Source organism: Cariama cristata, unplaced genomic scaffold (genome assembly GCF_000690535.1).
Source record: "Cariama cristata isolate BGI_N322 unplaced genomic scaffold, ASM69053v1 scaffold43967, whole genome shotgun sequence".
NCBI classification, from domain to species: Eukaryota; Metazoa; Chordata; class Aves; order Cariamiformes; family Cariamidae; genus Cariama; species Cariama cristata.
The window spans coordinates 1-13,620 of record NW_009625763.1 but is presented as its reverse complement, the minus strand read 5'-3'; the positions used below and the strand labels follow the sequence as shown (position 1 = coordinate 13,620).

General features: G+C 35.5%; 1 protein-coding gene across 1 annotated transcript in view; it reads left to right on the top strand.

Annotated features, from left to right (window-relative positions):
* Positions 1-13,458, top strand: part of PREPL (prolyl endopeptidase-like) — a 16,640-nt gene extending 3,182 nt beyond the window's left edge. The window contains exons 3-13 of the mRNA XM_009703726.1: positions 448-514; positions 1,162-1,368; positions 3,138-3,261; positions 5,550-5,766; positions 6,348-6,533; positions 7,980-8,183; positions 8,910-9,085; positions 10,585-10,801; positions 10,996-11,145; positions 12,122-12,248; positions 13,322-13,458. Coding sequence (XP_009702028.1) covers positions 448-514; positions 1,162-1,368; positions 3,138-3,261; positions 5,550-5,766; positions 6,348-6,533; positions 7,980-8,183; positions 8,910-9,085; positions 10,585-10,801; positions 10,996-11,145; positions 12,122-12,248; positions 13,322-13,458 — 1,812 coding nt within the window. The remainder of the gene's footprint in view (positions 1-447; positions 515-1,161; positions 1,369-3,137; positions 3,262-5,549; positions 5,767-6,347; positions 6,534-7,979; positions 8,184-8,909; positions 9,086-10,584; positions 10,802-10,995; positions 11,146-12,121; positions 12,249-13,321) is intronic.
* Positions 13,459-13,620: the final 162 nt, after the last annotated feature.

The window sequence follows — 13,620 nt, the reverse complement described above, 5'->3', positions numbered from 1 at the left end:
TGCTGGTTTACTGATTATTTCATGGTGATAGTTTTGAATATTTTAATAATTGTGGATAGTAACAGCATGGGTTTAGAACAGCTTATACCTGTTACGATAGTGTATTTACCTTAATTTCTCCATAGGCGAAAGCAAGTAAAGATACAATAATTGTCTGACTTTTGGATAAAGAATACAAGATGTTGTAAGTTACAAGAGCAATTGCAGGTGATCTGAGACTTTTGTTAAATTTAGAACAGGGATAGGTAGCTTAAGTAAGTACCCTAACTTTGAGAGAACCCTTCTGATGCATGCAATTCCTTCTTCAGTATCAAATATATGTGCTATATTCTGTCATTTGTGTATCTTACAATTGTGTTGTACAGAACAATGATTGAATATAGAGATTCTAAGGAAATAGTCTAACTATATGTTGGGACTTGAAACATGTTGTTTTGTATTGAACAGATCAGGTTTGGAGAGAATGTATACTTTGAAGAGAATGGCTGCATATTTCTTTCAAAAGTAGATGATGGTAAGGGATTTCTCTTCCTAACGTGGTACAATTGTTAAAAATGTTGTACAGGTATCACTTGATATACTTCTCTTACATTAAAGCTTAATTGCTCTGTTTCTTAAAATAACTAAACCAAAAATACTCTCATAAAATTCTTTAATGATTGATTAATAATTCTAGAATCCTGAATCTGAAAAGGTGAGGTGAAGAGAGTTAGAGAATAGTATATATTGATACTAAAGCAATTTTCTGGAGAGGGAAGAGAAAAATCACTTCTTCTAACTTAACATTTTGAAAAAGGAAAAGCACATTTGTGCTTTTTTATTTCTGAGGGGGTGGAAAAAAATTTACTAATTGTATTAAGTAAAAACAACTTTGTTTTAGGTATCTGAACTTTAAAATTTAGTACATTTACTAGAAGCCAAGATCTACGCTTTGAAAATATTTTTAATAGTAACTACAAGACTTTTTTTTTCCCTGGAACTGTAATTTGTTGTTTATTTTTACAAAGTGCATTTGCAAATATCGTGCAAGACAAGTATCTGGTGTTAATGAATTGTAGTAGTATGCCTGTGAATATTGTAGGCAGACTTGTTAAATACAGGCATTAACAACCACTGTGCCTTAATTACAGGATTTTTTTTGCTATCTTTTTTTTGATGTAGTAGACGAAGGAGGTGTTGACGTTTTATTCAGTACTGAAGATCTTGGCTTTTCTGATGCTTTTATTCAACGGATCAGAATTTCACCAGATCAGAGATACATGGCTATCGGCTTAAAAACTGAAAATTCTGAAGAGGCAACCTGCATTATTATGAAACTTGGTCATTTTCCTGTTATGGAAAAAGTAATTGCAAGTGTATTTAGTTTTGGTAAGTTGTTTATAAATACCCTGTGGATCATACCAGCTTTCAACACAACATTTTTGTTAGTCTACAAATAATACTGAAATATTTTTAAAAAATAAGGAACATTTTTAGATTTAATCCTTATAGGTGCTGAACTGTTTCTTATTTACGATTTCTTCCAGACTGCACAATTACAAGTTATCTGAAGTGGATGAAAGTGATTGCTTTCATGATAAAAGTCTGCCTTCATTGTAAAAGCAAGCATTTATACATGCATATCATTTTTTTTATTGAATTCAATAGGCTTCTTCGAAAAATTACTGACACAACTGCTTGTAATATAAAGATCTTTTTGAAAAATGTTCTAGTTATTAAACCCTTACAGCTACAACTGAAGTCACTGATAGCTGTAGGTACTTAGCTTTGCTGAAAAGTGTGCAAGTGCTACCTACTATTAAGTATTGGATTATATTGTTAGATGTCATCAAGTATATATAGGGCAGTAAGCAATTTGCCTGGGCAGGGCAAAAATTAAAACTCTAGGTAAAACCTCCTAGTTACAAAAATGAAGAGTAGCAAGCATTTAATGTTGTAAGTGTTTGCACAATTGAAGTTTATAATGCTTGTTGAAAACTAGGCCTGCAAATTTGCCAGTGACATTTTTCACTGTACTGCCGACATAGGTGTGACTGATTCTGACAGATAATAAGAGTACAATAAATGACTATCAGAATGGTAGAGATTACACCAATTTTGTCAACTTACTGAGGTGTAAGTGAGGTATAGAGGTATCATGAAGTACAGAGGTACCCCAATCATGAGCAAGAGGATTAGGTTTTATGACCACTTGCAAAGTATGTGCTTCTATTGCATGATATGCAATAGCAGGCAAACAAATGAAAGTTCTTGAAAATTTACATCTGTGGTTTTTAATTTACATCTGTGGCTGTAGAAGAACTTGGATTTCTTTTCTAAAGACTTGTCTTCAGAGCGAATGCTCAGCTACTTGTGCACTTTGGAGCCACATTGCTGTTCAGATAGCAAATTGTTTGCATTACTTCAGAGTGGCACTTTCGCGGACTTTTTACTGAAAATTAGTATTTATGCATAAAACAGCATACAGTAACATTTTAAAGCGTATGTATTAAACATCATTCTGGTGGCTGTAGGAGCAGCAGAGAGAGCAGTAATTTGGCTGGATCAGTCAAATTACTAAACTTCAGAATAGCAAGGTTCCTGTATTTAGAAGTTTCTAATGTTGGTAAACACATATACAAGCATAGAAAACCAGAGAATTTTTATCTCAGCAGTTCCCATGGGGCATATGCATAATCTCTTTTCTCTGAATAGTTTGCATGCAGCCACATGCAGCAGTGCGGAGCTCATACTGTCTTTATTATCTTGCTGACTCCGTGTAAATCTGTTTCTCTGCTCAGTTTTAAACAGTCACACATCTTCTATTTTCCTGTTACCTCCAAAACCCCCACAGGGTCAAGAGCTTCCTCTTCCTGGGCCCTGGAGCATTGTCCTCTACTCCTTTTTTTTTTTTTTAATTATTTTTTTTTTTATTAATATATTTCAAGATTCCTGTTCTGTGGGATTCAGAGAAAACATGGAAAAAATCTCTTTTGTAGCTTACCCTAGCCTCTGGGCTGTAGAAGTGCTGTCCTCAGTTCCATGTCAGCTGTAACCCACCTTTTTCAGCATTTGGGTCCAGTGTTCATGGAGCTCCATTTTCTCTCAGTAGTAGCATATACTGTTCCAAATTTGATATGAATTTGTCTTTTTTCCAGAATGGGCTACACATGATGTTCTGTATTACACAAGTCAGAAGAACCTTAAATGCCAGAATGTGTTTATGACCACTTTCACTAATCAGAAACATACTAAGTTAGTTTATACAGAACAAGATGCAAGGTAATACTTACCTAAAATATAACAAGTCCTTTATGTATTCTGGAGTATTTTATATGTAAAATATAATTGGTTTGGAAAACAAATTCTTCCGTATCATATTCCAAATGGTAAAAGGCATTTTTAAGTTGTGTTCTGCTGTCAGTAGTGCCTTATGCAGTCTAAGAATGCGCTCTCTTCTCCTCTTGATATGTGATCAACAGAGATTTAACTTTCCTCTCTTACCTCATGAGTTCAGCTGAGTTTATAAATGTCAAGGTCAGTCTCAGGTCAGGGTGTCCTTTAATGAATGTGTGACAGTTTCATACAGGGTAAATCAGACTGTGGATTTCATTTTGTTTTCTCTGCTATTGATGTCTGATACATCTTTTAAAAAACCAGAAGTTCAGGCTAATCCTTGCTCTGGGTAATGGATGAGCAAAATCATTACAGCATTCCCAGAGACAGAACTATTGTTGACTGAATACCCTCTCAATAACCTTTCTTGAAGCAGGGGTTTAGGAATACAAGAAGGCTCTTGCTAAATTGAGTGCAGAACTAGTTTTTCAGCCATGTAGCATGTGGTAGATTTATACAGCATTCCATAAATGTTTGTGATTATTCTTAATTCAAGTTACATATTCAGTAAAGAAATTTCAATTATACTTTCATCTAAAAAAAACCAGAAAAAAATCTGCAATTGAGATGGAGTAAATAAGATCCTTTTGTTCCAGCTGCATTTGATACATACTTTTGGAAAATCAAGTTGCACTGACCTGACACTTCCCCACAGGGAAACTGTTGGCATAATTCTGAAGGTCATAGTCATTACAGTAAATCTACTAGAAACTTACTCTAAAGGTTCATGTGCTATTGCAGCTCATAACTGAACTCACTTGTTCATTGGAGATGGCAAGACATTCTTTTGTATTGCCATTGAGCAGTTCCATTCTGCATCTCACCAGCTCTTTCAGGTGCAATCAAATATATTTTTGAAGAAGCTGAAAATTTCTTGACTTTCTTAAAAAAAGAAAAGCTAAAGACAAAAAAAAAATTGTAATATCAAGGTCAGAGTCCTTGGGGAGAAGTGTAATGGGCATTTCAGCTTGACTGTCTTAGAGATAAGGTCAGCAGAGCTGAACTGTTGGAATCTCTACTGAAAGCAGTGCTGCGCTCTTGCCAAATTCGTGTGTATTAGAGAGGCAGGAGGCTGATTCTTTGCAGACTTTAGATCCGCTGCTGTCCCTGTCCTCCTAAAGATGTCAAAGGGGTGCAATTAGAAAAAAACAATAGTACCAAAAACATTGGAGTTCCTCCACCTGCAAATAATTAAAGGCACTGAAAATGCTATCTAAAGCATCCTTTCCTTCACCAGTCAAATATTTTGAAATCTAAGGGGATGGAGGGATCATTATTGTAGTTGTGTATTTGATCTGTATAATACAGATTATGGTACTTAACCCTGAAATTTCTTGATGAAATCTTCTGGATCTTTGTGTTGGACAGTTTTGCTTTTAGAGACATCCAGTCTTAAAGATTCAAAATGGCAAAGAAACTGCTATGTCCCAAAATGTGACATTCCAGTTGATTAGGATGACTCGTGGAAATTTGAATCTGAATTTCAGCCTGAACTTGTCAATATTAGCATCCAGCCACTAGTTATCATTCTGTTTCTAGATTTTAGAAGCATTAGTTCTAGTTCCTAGTTTCTTAGATAGTTCCCAAACCAGTTGCTAGTTTCCACCTTTATCACTGCAACACTGTCTTGTCACATATAGGCCTCTGTACTTTTTTTAAAAATAGTCTTTTTTTGTCTTACTTGCTTCAGACAAAGTTAGATTGGTAACACTTAGATTTTTTATCAATTTATGTTTATAATAGCTCTTACTTTTCTTTTGTTATTGCTGTTCCCCCATCATGTCCTTTATTAATTTAATTATCTGTTACTACTTTTTTTAAAAAAATAAGGGTTCAAGCTCAAAAATTTCTTCATTTTGCCTGAATTTTAAAGCCTATATACATTAATGAGCTTTCAGTCTTAGTGATGCAAAAACCTGAATTCAGTTGGGCAACAACTGAGCTGCTTTCCTTGCAGATTTCAGGTTCCACACACAAGACAGTGGGTTTTTGAATCCAGGATAAATGCAGCAGGAGTGAGTTTGGGAACCAAGTAGTCTGGAATTTCTCCAGCCTACTTACTGGCATGCTGTTTCTTACCTTGCAGATGGAAGCTCATGATTGTGAAACAACGGATGTATTTTTAAAATACTAATCAAGTTTAAGCTCTTTTTTTTCCTAATTATTCCTTACAGATTCTTTGTGGACATATATTGCACAAAAGATAGGCGTTTTCTCACTATCAACAGCAACAGCAAGACAACCTCGGAAGTGTGGCTGATTGACTGTAGACATCCTTTTAAGTTACCTGCTCTTGTACAAGCACGAACAAAAGGGGTCATTTACCATATTGAGCACAGAAACGATGAATTATATATTCTTACTACATATGGAGAGCCTGCAGAATATAAGGTAAGTTTAACTGATAATAAGATTCATAGGATTCATTCAGATACCTGTTGCAGATCCTATAGAAATAGTAAGGCTGGCTTTTAGTTCTGTGCTTCAGACCTTACTGAAATAATCTTAGAGAATTACACAGAGTGCTGCATGGATTGAAAGACTGATAGTAGCACATGGAGTCTCTCACCTGTAGCATGCTGGTTTGATTCTAACTCCTTTGGCAACATTGAGAAATGAGTATGCTTTAACAGCAATTTCCCATATATTAAAATTTAAGTTGGTGATCTTAGTCTATATAAACAAACCACCTACAGTTCTGCTGAAAGCACTTATTGCATAAAAATCTTCTATAGATTGATCTGTGAGAACTGAACTTACTTTTCCAAATGTTACCGAATTGTTCTTCCATTTTGCCCAAATAAAGGGAGTTTAAAAACCTTTAGTTTGCCTTTAGTCAGGCAAAACCCCCCAATACACAGTAATAAATTTTTGCAATAAAATTGTTGCATGAGATCACCTATATGTCTGTACATCTTATTTGTAACTCTTACTACATCTTCGTAACGCAAGGTTGGTTTCTGTTTTTATAGTTGATGAAAGCACCAGTAGCTGCCAGTGGCATGGAGAACTGGCAGTTAGTTCATGCACTGGAAAAGAAAACCAAGCTAGTAGACTTGGAGATGTTCAGTGATCACTGTATTATGTTCCTGAAGAATGCTGGTCATCTTTACTTGAATGTGATTTCTTTTATTTCACATTCAGTTCAGTCAATAAAGGTATGTTTTAGCTTGGCTTAAGCAGCATAATATTTTTCTGGCACTATTTCTTTTTTTTTTTACCTGACGTAACACTATAATGAAAGCAAAGATAAAGTCCAAGAGTAGAAGTGGCTGGAAACTATAATACTGCCAAGTTTGTCATTATGATAATTGTATTACCTGTGGCTGTTCTTCAGGATTTCATGTGGTGGCTTATTGCAGCACTTAAAGAACAGCTATCCTATGAGTCAGTTCTTTCTTCAACTTACTACAGTCAAGCTCTTTACAATGCAGCAGATTTCTAATGTAAAACAGGACTTGATTCCCTGCTCAGTTTTACTGGGCCTATTTTTGGTTACACTCATCAGTGTAGGCAAGGAAATAAGCCTGACGCTCCCACAGAAGAAAGATTAGAACATTCAGAAGGCAAGTATGGAAACTGTCCCATAATAAATGGGAAGAGTTGATATTGCAGTACAATTTGTGAGAAGTATTTCTTCCCTTCTCTAGTTGTTGCTAAATACTTGTGGATTAAAAGCAAAATGACTCAATTCAAAAGCATAATTTCTGGACACCATTCAGATGAAATACTTAATTGATTTGTTTGCCTGAAAAGTACAATCTGAACTACTCGCAAGTTTATTGCAGCAAGCTACCAATGCTGCATTCTATAAAACTGCTACAGAAAAAGGTTTTCAACAAAGTACACTGTATGGTCTCTGAAACCTTAATTTTTGAAAATGGTTGTAGTTTATTTATTCAGAAAGGGTCTGCAGTTACTCTGGAGAACTTGGACTTTTGCTGCCATTTCAGAAGTCTCTAGCAACCTAACCCAAGTAAGTAGTGGTCTGGCAGAGGGTTTGACTGTGTCCCTGCTGCTCTTAAAAGAATCAATCTTGATTTCTTTTATTCTTAGCAGAGTTAAAAATCTTAACTATAATAACAGTAAGTGTCTGAGGGTGAATGTGCCAGGAAAAGGTTTTGTTCTTCACAATGGCTGGCACTAGGAGCAAAGTTAAAAGGCAGGGGTTTTCAGTGGCTTAGCATTACTGAGCTAACTCACAGCAAAAGCATAACAACTGACATGGACTTGGCTGAATAACATGTTGAAGTAGAACTGGAAATCAGAGGGGAAATAGGATCTAAAAAAATAAAAACAATGAAAAATCATTTAAAAGACTGTTTTAATTAAAAAAAAATTCTGCTCTAATGCCCATTTTAAACTAGATTTGGATTTATTTTTTATTTCATTGTTGAACTTAACCAGTGGCCTTAGGGGAAAAGTCTGCCAGTCTTTCACTTTTTGACTGTTTCATTACTGAATTTAAAAGAAATACAGATTGTGCTACATACAAACTCAAGATAATTAGCTTGATACTTAGAATCTTTTCCTCTGAAGGACACACTAGGCAAAACTTACAGAAGCAGAGTAAGGGTCTCACTTGGAATACTGTGTTTTCTCAGCTACCTACATGGGCCTGTGAATTTGAATTGGAATCGCATCCTGAACATACCACCAGCACTTGCTATTTTCAGCTCACCTCCCCAGTACACCCCCCTAAGTGTTTTGCATATTCATTTAAAGAAAATACTCTCATTGAACAAGCTGTGCAAGAAGTACCAATTATTATGAATTGTCACACTACACGTTTACTAGCTAAAAGCAAGGTAAGATTTTTTCAATCCTTCTGCCATTCCCTTTATTCTTCCCTTCTTCCCCACCCATTTAAAGAAATGCATTTGGCAAGGAATAGAGATTGAAAAAAAAACGTAAAGAGCAGTTGGTGCTATAGTTATTAAACAGTGGGTGTTTTCTTCAGTACTATAGAGAAGAACAAGAGTCATGATAAGATTTTTTTTTTTCCATTAACCTGAGTATGCTAGAGGAGATAACAGTACATGATGAGTCAAGAATCTTAGTATAGCATAACTTAGAATTGTTAGTTGATGTATGGTATTGTACTCTCCATGATGCCAGCTGTTGAAAAGAACATCCCTCAATCAGGTGCACAGTATAGATGAAAGTTTTAACAGCCTGAGTTTAAAAAATTGGAGATGCTAATAAAGAGTTTGTGCTGCAGTAAGTGGTAAACTATTTTGTTAATAATAGATATTCTTGGTGTTAAAGGGGGAAGGAAGACTTGGGTGCTTTGGTAGTTTAAAAACTCCTCAGGTGTTGCACTTAAATGAATTTTATACTCTGCATCCGTAAGGCTACACAGCAGAGGTTCAGTTTCTCGCTTTATTTTTCAAGAGTGGTTTGTACATACTAAGTGAAAAAAATTACTGTAATCAAAAAAACACATTTTAAAATAAGTAATTGAAGTTTTCATTGCCACGTGTCACTGAGATTTCTGCAATGTCCTTTATTGTAAAATACTCCCTCATTTCCAGGATGAAACTTTGGTGCCAATTACAGTTTTTCATAATATGAATTCTAAAGAGCTACACAGGAAACCACTTCTAGTTCATGTATATGGAGCTTATGGCATAGATTTGAACATGAGCTTTAAAGAAGAGAAGCTGATGTTAATTGAAGAGGGTTGGATATTAGCATATTGCCATGTTAGGTAAGTCAAATACATAAAATGGAATTAAGATTTTAATGTGTGGGATATACAGATATTTCTTGATACGCATCTGAAGAGGTGCAGAAATAATTTTTTCATGTAGCTATACCTAATTCTTCATGCTTTTCACTTCCAGCTCTTTTTAGATTTTCTTTTTAAGTCGTTTTTAACAAAAAACCAAATTTACCTCAGGAAAAAAAAAATCACACTTTCCAGACCATATACTGCATTTACGTTTCTTAAATCAACAGGATGGTTGTATGTAACTTTTAATCTTTTGAAGTCTCATTGCTTCTTGTCTGATCTTTGCTCAAGAAAAATTTTGATAATATGTTCAAATTGCAATAACATGCTACCTCCCTGTCTTTCCAAGGGCATTGTGTACTAATGTTCAGTCTGTGTCTTCTGAAAGCCATTTGCCTTCTACAGCAACAACTAAGAATTTAACCTGCATCTCTTGTTCTTTTATTGGCTAAATCATCTGTCTCCAGTCTAGCTACAAATCTACTAGTTTTTATAAACCACTATGTACAGTGGGCTTCACATTTTCATTGAGATGATAATTTAGTAGGTAGAGAAGATAAAAAAAGAATCACTTTAGGGAGGGGAAGGAAGGGAGAGAATGAGCAGTTGTTTGAAATACAGTTCCAAAACAAATTCAGCATACAAATATATTTAGTGGCAAGCATTGTGCTGTTCCTCCCCCCACGCCTCTAAGTATCTTAAGATGCAAGTCAGACCTAGATGAAGATAGATTCTTCATCCAAAGATGAAGATTATGACATTAAACTGTATTTTCTGTTTCATTCTACCAGTTTCAGAATTGGAACATTCCAATTCAGAATTCACCATCCAAAGATGAAGAATTCTGGCAGACTTATCAGTTAATTAATTTTAAACTTGAAGCCTGAATAAGGAAACTTCAGGTGGCTTAGAACCAAAATTGTGGTTGCATAGAAAGGAATATAAATAATTTTTAAAATTCTGTATTACAAAATATTTCAAGTAGTATTTGAAATTCACAAACTAAGAAAACCCAACTTTATAACAGTGTCAGAATTTAAGGTATGCAGAAGACAAATCCTGAGAGGCTCAGTGTAGAGCTGAGAACTACTGTTTTACTGTTTTTAATAAATGCTAGTCTTGGTGATATAAGTATTTAAAATGTTTTGGATGTTTTAATAGTTTCCTGTGTAAAAAGATACATGCCTACGATGACAGTGTCATTTCCTAAAGTGGTGCTTTTCCTGTGAGTTCCAGGACAGAAGCCCATGCAGTTAGGGTTTTCACCAATCATCATGCACAGATGTTTTTTGTTTGCATATTATGTATTTTAGCCATAAAGGAGGGTAAACACAAGAATAGAGAAAAGAGGAGTTAATTGGGAAGGCAAACTATGGTTTTGCAGTTCTGGGGCTGCTGCTGTCCTTTCATTATCTGAAGCTTTATCATGTGGTGTTTTCCAAAGAGACTCCAACTTGAATTGCTTTACATTTCAGGGGTGGAGGCGAGCTAGGCCTTAGCTGGCACAAAGATGGATGTCAGCATAATAAACTTAAAGGTCTCCATGACCTTAAGGCTTGCATCATGCTGCTGCACAAACTTGGATTTTCTCAGCCAAAATACACAGCACTAGCAGCTGCCAGTGCTGGAGGAGTTCTTGCAGGAGCCCTGTGCAACACTGATCCAGAACTCATCAGAGCCATGGTTTTACAGGTGAGGTGCTGCAGACCTTTTATGGATTATGACATTAAACTGTATTTTCTGTTTCATTCTACTAGTTTCAGAATTGGAAACATTCCAATTCAGAATTCACTTTCATAATTTGTTTGATAAAACCTTGACCTAGGTATTTGAGGTCCTCTGTCTTACTTGCCAACTTTTTTTTTTCCTTCCTAATAATTTCTAAGGCTCCTTTTGTAGATGTTCTAAATACGATGATGAAAACTTATCTCCCACTGACAATTGAAGAACAGGAAGAATGGGGAAATCCATTAGCAGATGAAAAATGTGCAAAGTATATCAGAAGCTATTGTCCATACGAGAATATTAAGCCACAGGTAAAACTATGCTGTCAGGGTGAAATACTACAGTAAAAGTGTAACAGTTCGTAAGAAAACAAAAAGTGGATAACTGGAATTTAAAAAAAAAAAACAAAACAAACCTCTATTTTAGCTTTTCAAGTGCTTTAAAACCCAGTATTTTAGAATTGTCTTAACTGCTGCTTTGTGTTAAAATGAATCACTAATGTAAATACAAACTATTTCAGTAATAACCTTAGCGATATTTGGAGTCTTAACTAACTACTGAAATTAAGCAAATGCCTTCTCCTAAATAACCAAGAGATTTCAAAAACTGCTTTTGTTATAGGACTGCCAGGAAGTAATAGATTATTCTATCATATAACAAACCTCAATATGTAAAATACCTTCTCCTTTTGTGTGGGGTTTCTGTTCTACTGGGTTTTGCAGAGTTTGTCACAGGAGGAAGGAGGTATTTTCCACTGATTAAATAGATTTTCAGAGGCAAACAATGAAATGGAAAAGGAGCTATAGCTTTGACATTGTCATCTCAGAGGAAATCTTTATTTGAAGTAATGTGTTAGTTGTGTTGCATAGCTTCATTAAATAAAATCTTACTATATAGAAACAACCACTTTTTATGTGTAGAAAGATTGTAAAAGTAAACCTCAACTACTGTTGTAAGGTGAACCGTTCCATGATTGTTACTCCCTTTTTTTTTTTTGCAATCATCAGCAAGCAGACATGTATCAGACCTTTACCAGCAGGGAGAGGATGTTTTTGATTAACTTTTGAAAGCAGATGATCCCTTAATACGAAGTCATTTTTCAGACCAAAATAGTTTTTACAGTTAGAGTAATAGAAGTGCTTTTTTAAGAGCAGGTAATTGTGTAATAGATGTGGCCTTAGATAAACCATAACAAGTAGTACAGCAAGATAAATAGAGAAGAATTGGTTACTCCATAAACAAATCACATTGTCAGGTATTTAACTGGTCTTGTTTTTTTAATCTCAGTGTTATCCTTCAGTTTTTATCACGGCGTATGAAAATGATCAACGGATACCACTAACAGGAGTTCTACAATACGTTCAGAAACTCAGGAAGGCTGCAGTAGATCATGCCAGCAGAACAATTAAGAAAGGTAAGAATAAGAATATTACAGATACATGGAGTTAACTAAACCAGAATATTATGTCATGTAATTATGTAATGTAATATTCTCATGTAATTGAAACACCATAGAGATTGACTCCTCCTTAAATGTCTTCATTTGTACAATATGATCCAGTATCTAAAGCTCTGAAGTGATTTCCGTATCTGCAAAGATGAGATGTGCAGTCATACTGACAAACAGATAAACCTCAGCTTCTAAGGTGCATGCTCCAGAGCCTTAAGAGGGATGATATATCTGTTGTAGACCTGCCTGAAAATAGTTAAACTCGTGTGTTAAACCACAACAGGCTCAGGAAACCCTCTGAGATGGGGAACAAAAAAAAACTGGGAGAGAATATGGAGAGTATGAGTGGGGCTTACTCTTTCCTAGGCCTGAACAGATGGCGACTGTTGGACAGTGCTAGGTGAACCCATACTGTCTAATCCAGCTACTGATTTGGTCAGACTGCAGTTCTGAACAACACATGGATAAAGATCTGCCACTCTGCAAAAACCTACTTTTCCCAGTTTGCCAAAACTGCAATTGTTAGTCCAGGTTAGAATGACAACAATGCCAAGGCATAGATGTTTTTATACCTGAAACTTAACACTAGCTTTGGGACTGTTTCCAGCAGAAAGGTACATTCAAGCCTTCCTGTTTCCTAGTACCATCTAATTTGGGGAGAGGCTTTTACCATCAGTACCAAAAGAGATCATGAATTAGCTTTTCTAAATGTCATTATGCCCCTTCTCTGCTACCAGCACAGCTGCAGTGGTTGAGAAAGGATAGCAGGTGCTGCAATTGCTGTTGCAGTCTTTGCTCAGAAAGAAAAAAGCATGCCTTTCCCAAAAGACTCAGAGAGAGAACACGCTAAATATATAAACACTTTTCAAATATCTAGTTAATAGAAATATAAATAGTTCATCCAGCAAGCCCCTATACAATTCTTTTTTTTTTTCCTTCTTATGGAGTAACAGAAATTCTGTCAGTACAGAAGGCAGAATTATCTGTCCCTAAACAAGTCACATCCTTGCTTACCTTTTTCCTTGTTCAATGTCAAGTGATGGCTAGCTTCGTTATTGCAGGAAATTGGATCCCCAATATCATCTTAGACATCCGGGCAAACGGCAGCCATTGTGATTCATCTTGGGAGGACTCAGTGAATGAGGTATGTTCCCTTTATTGCACACATCCATAACATGTTGGAGGGAGGTGTCCCCTCGATTGATACTTCAAACCTCAGGAGTTCATGCAGTCATTGAATGTATGTTTGAAGTATCAAAAGAAAAAAAAACCTGCTGGAATTAAGGTTGTTCTTGCAACCTCTTATATATATTGCAAGAGCAACTGCTGGTTATAT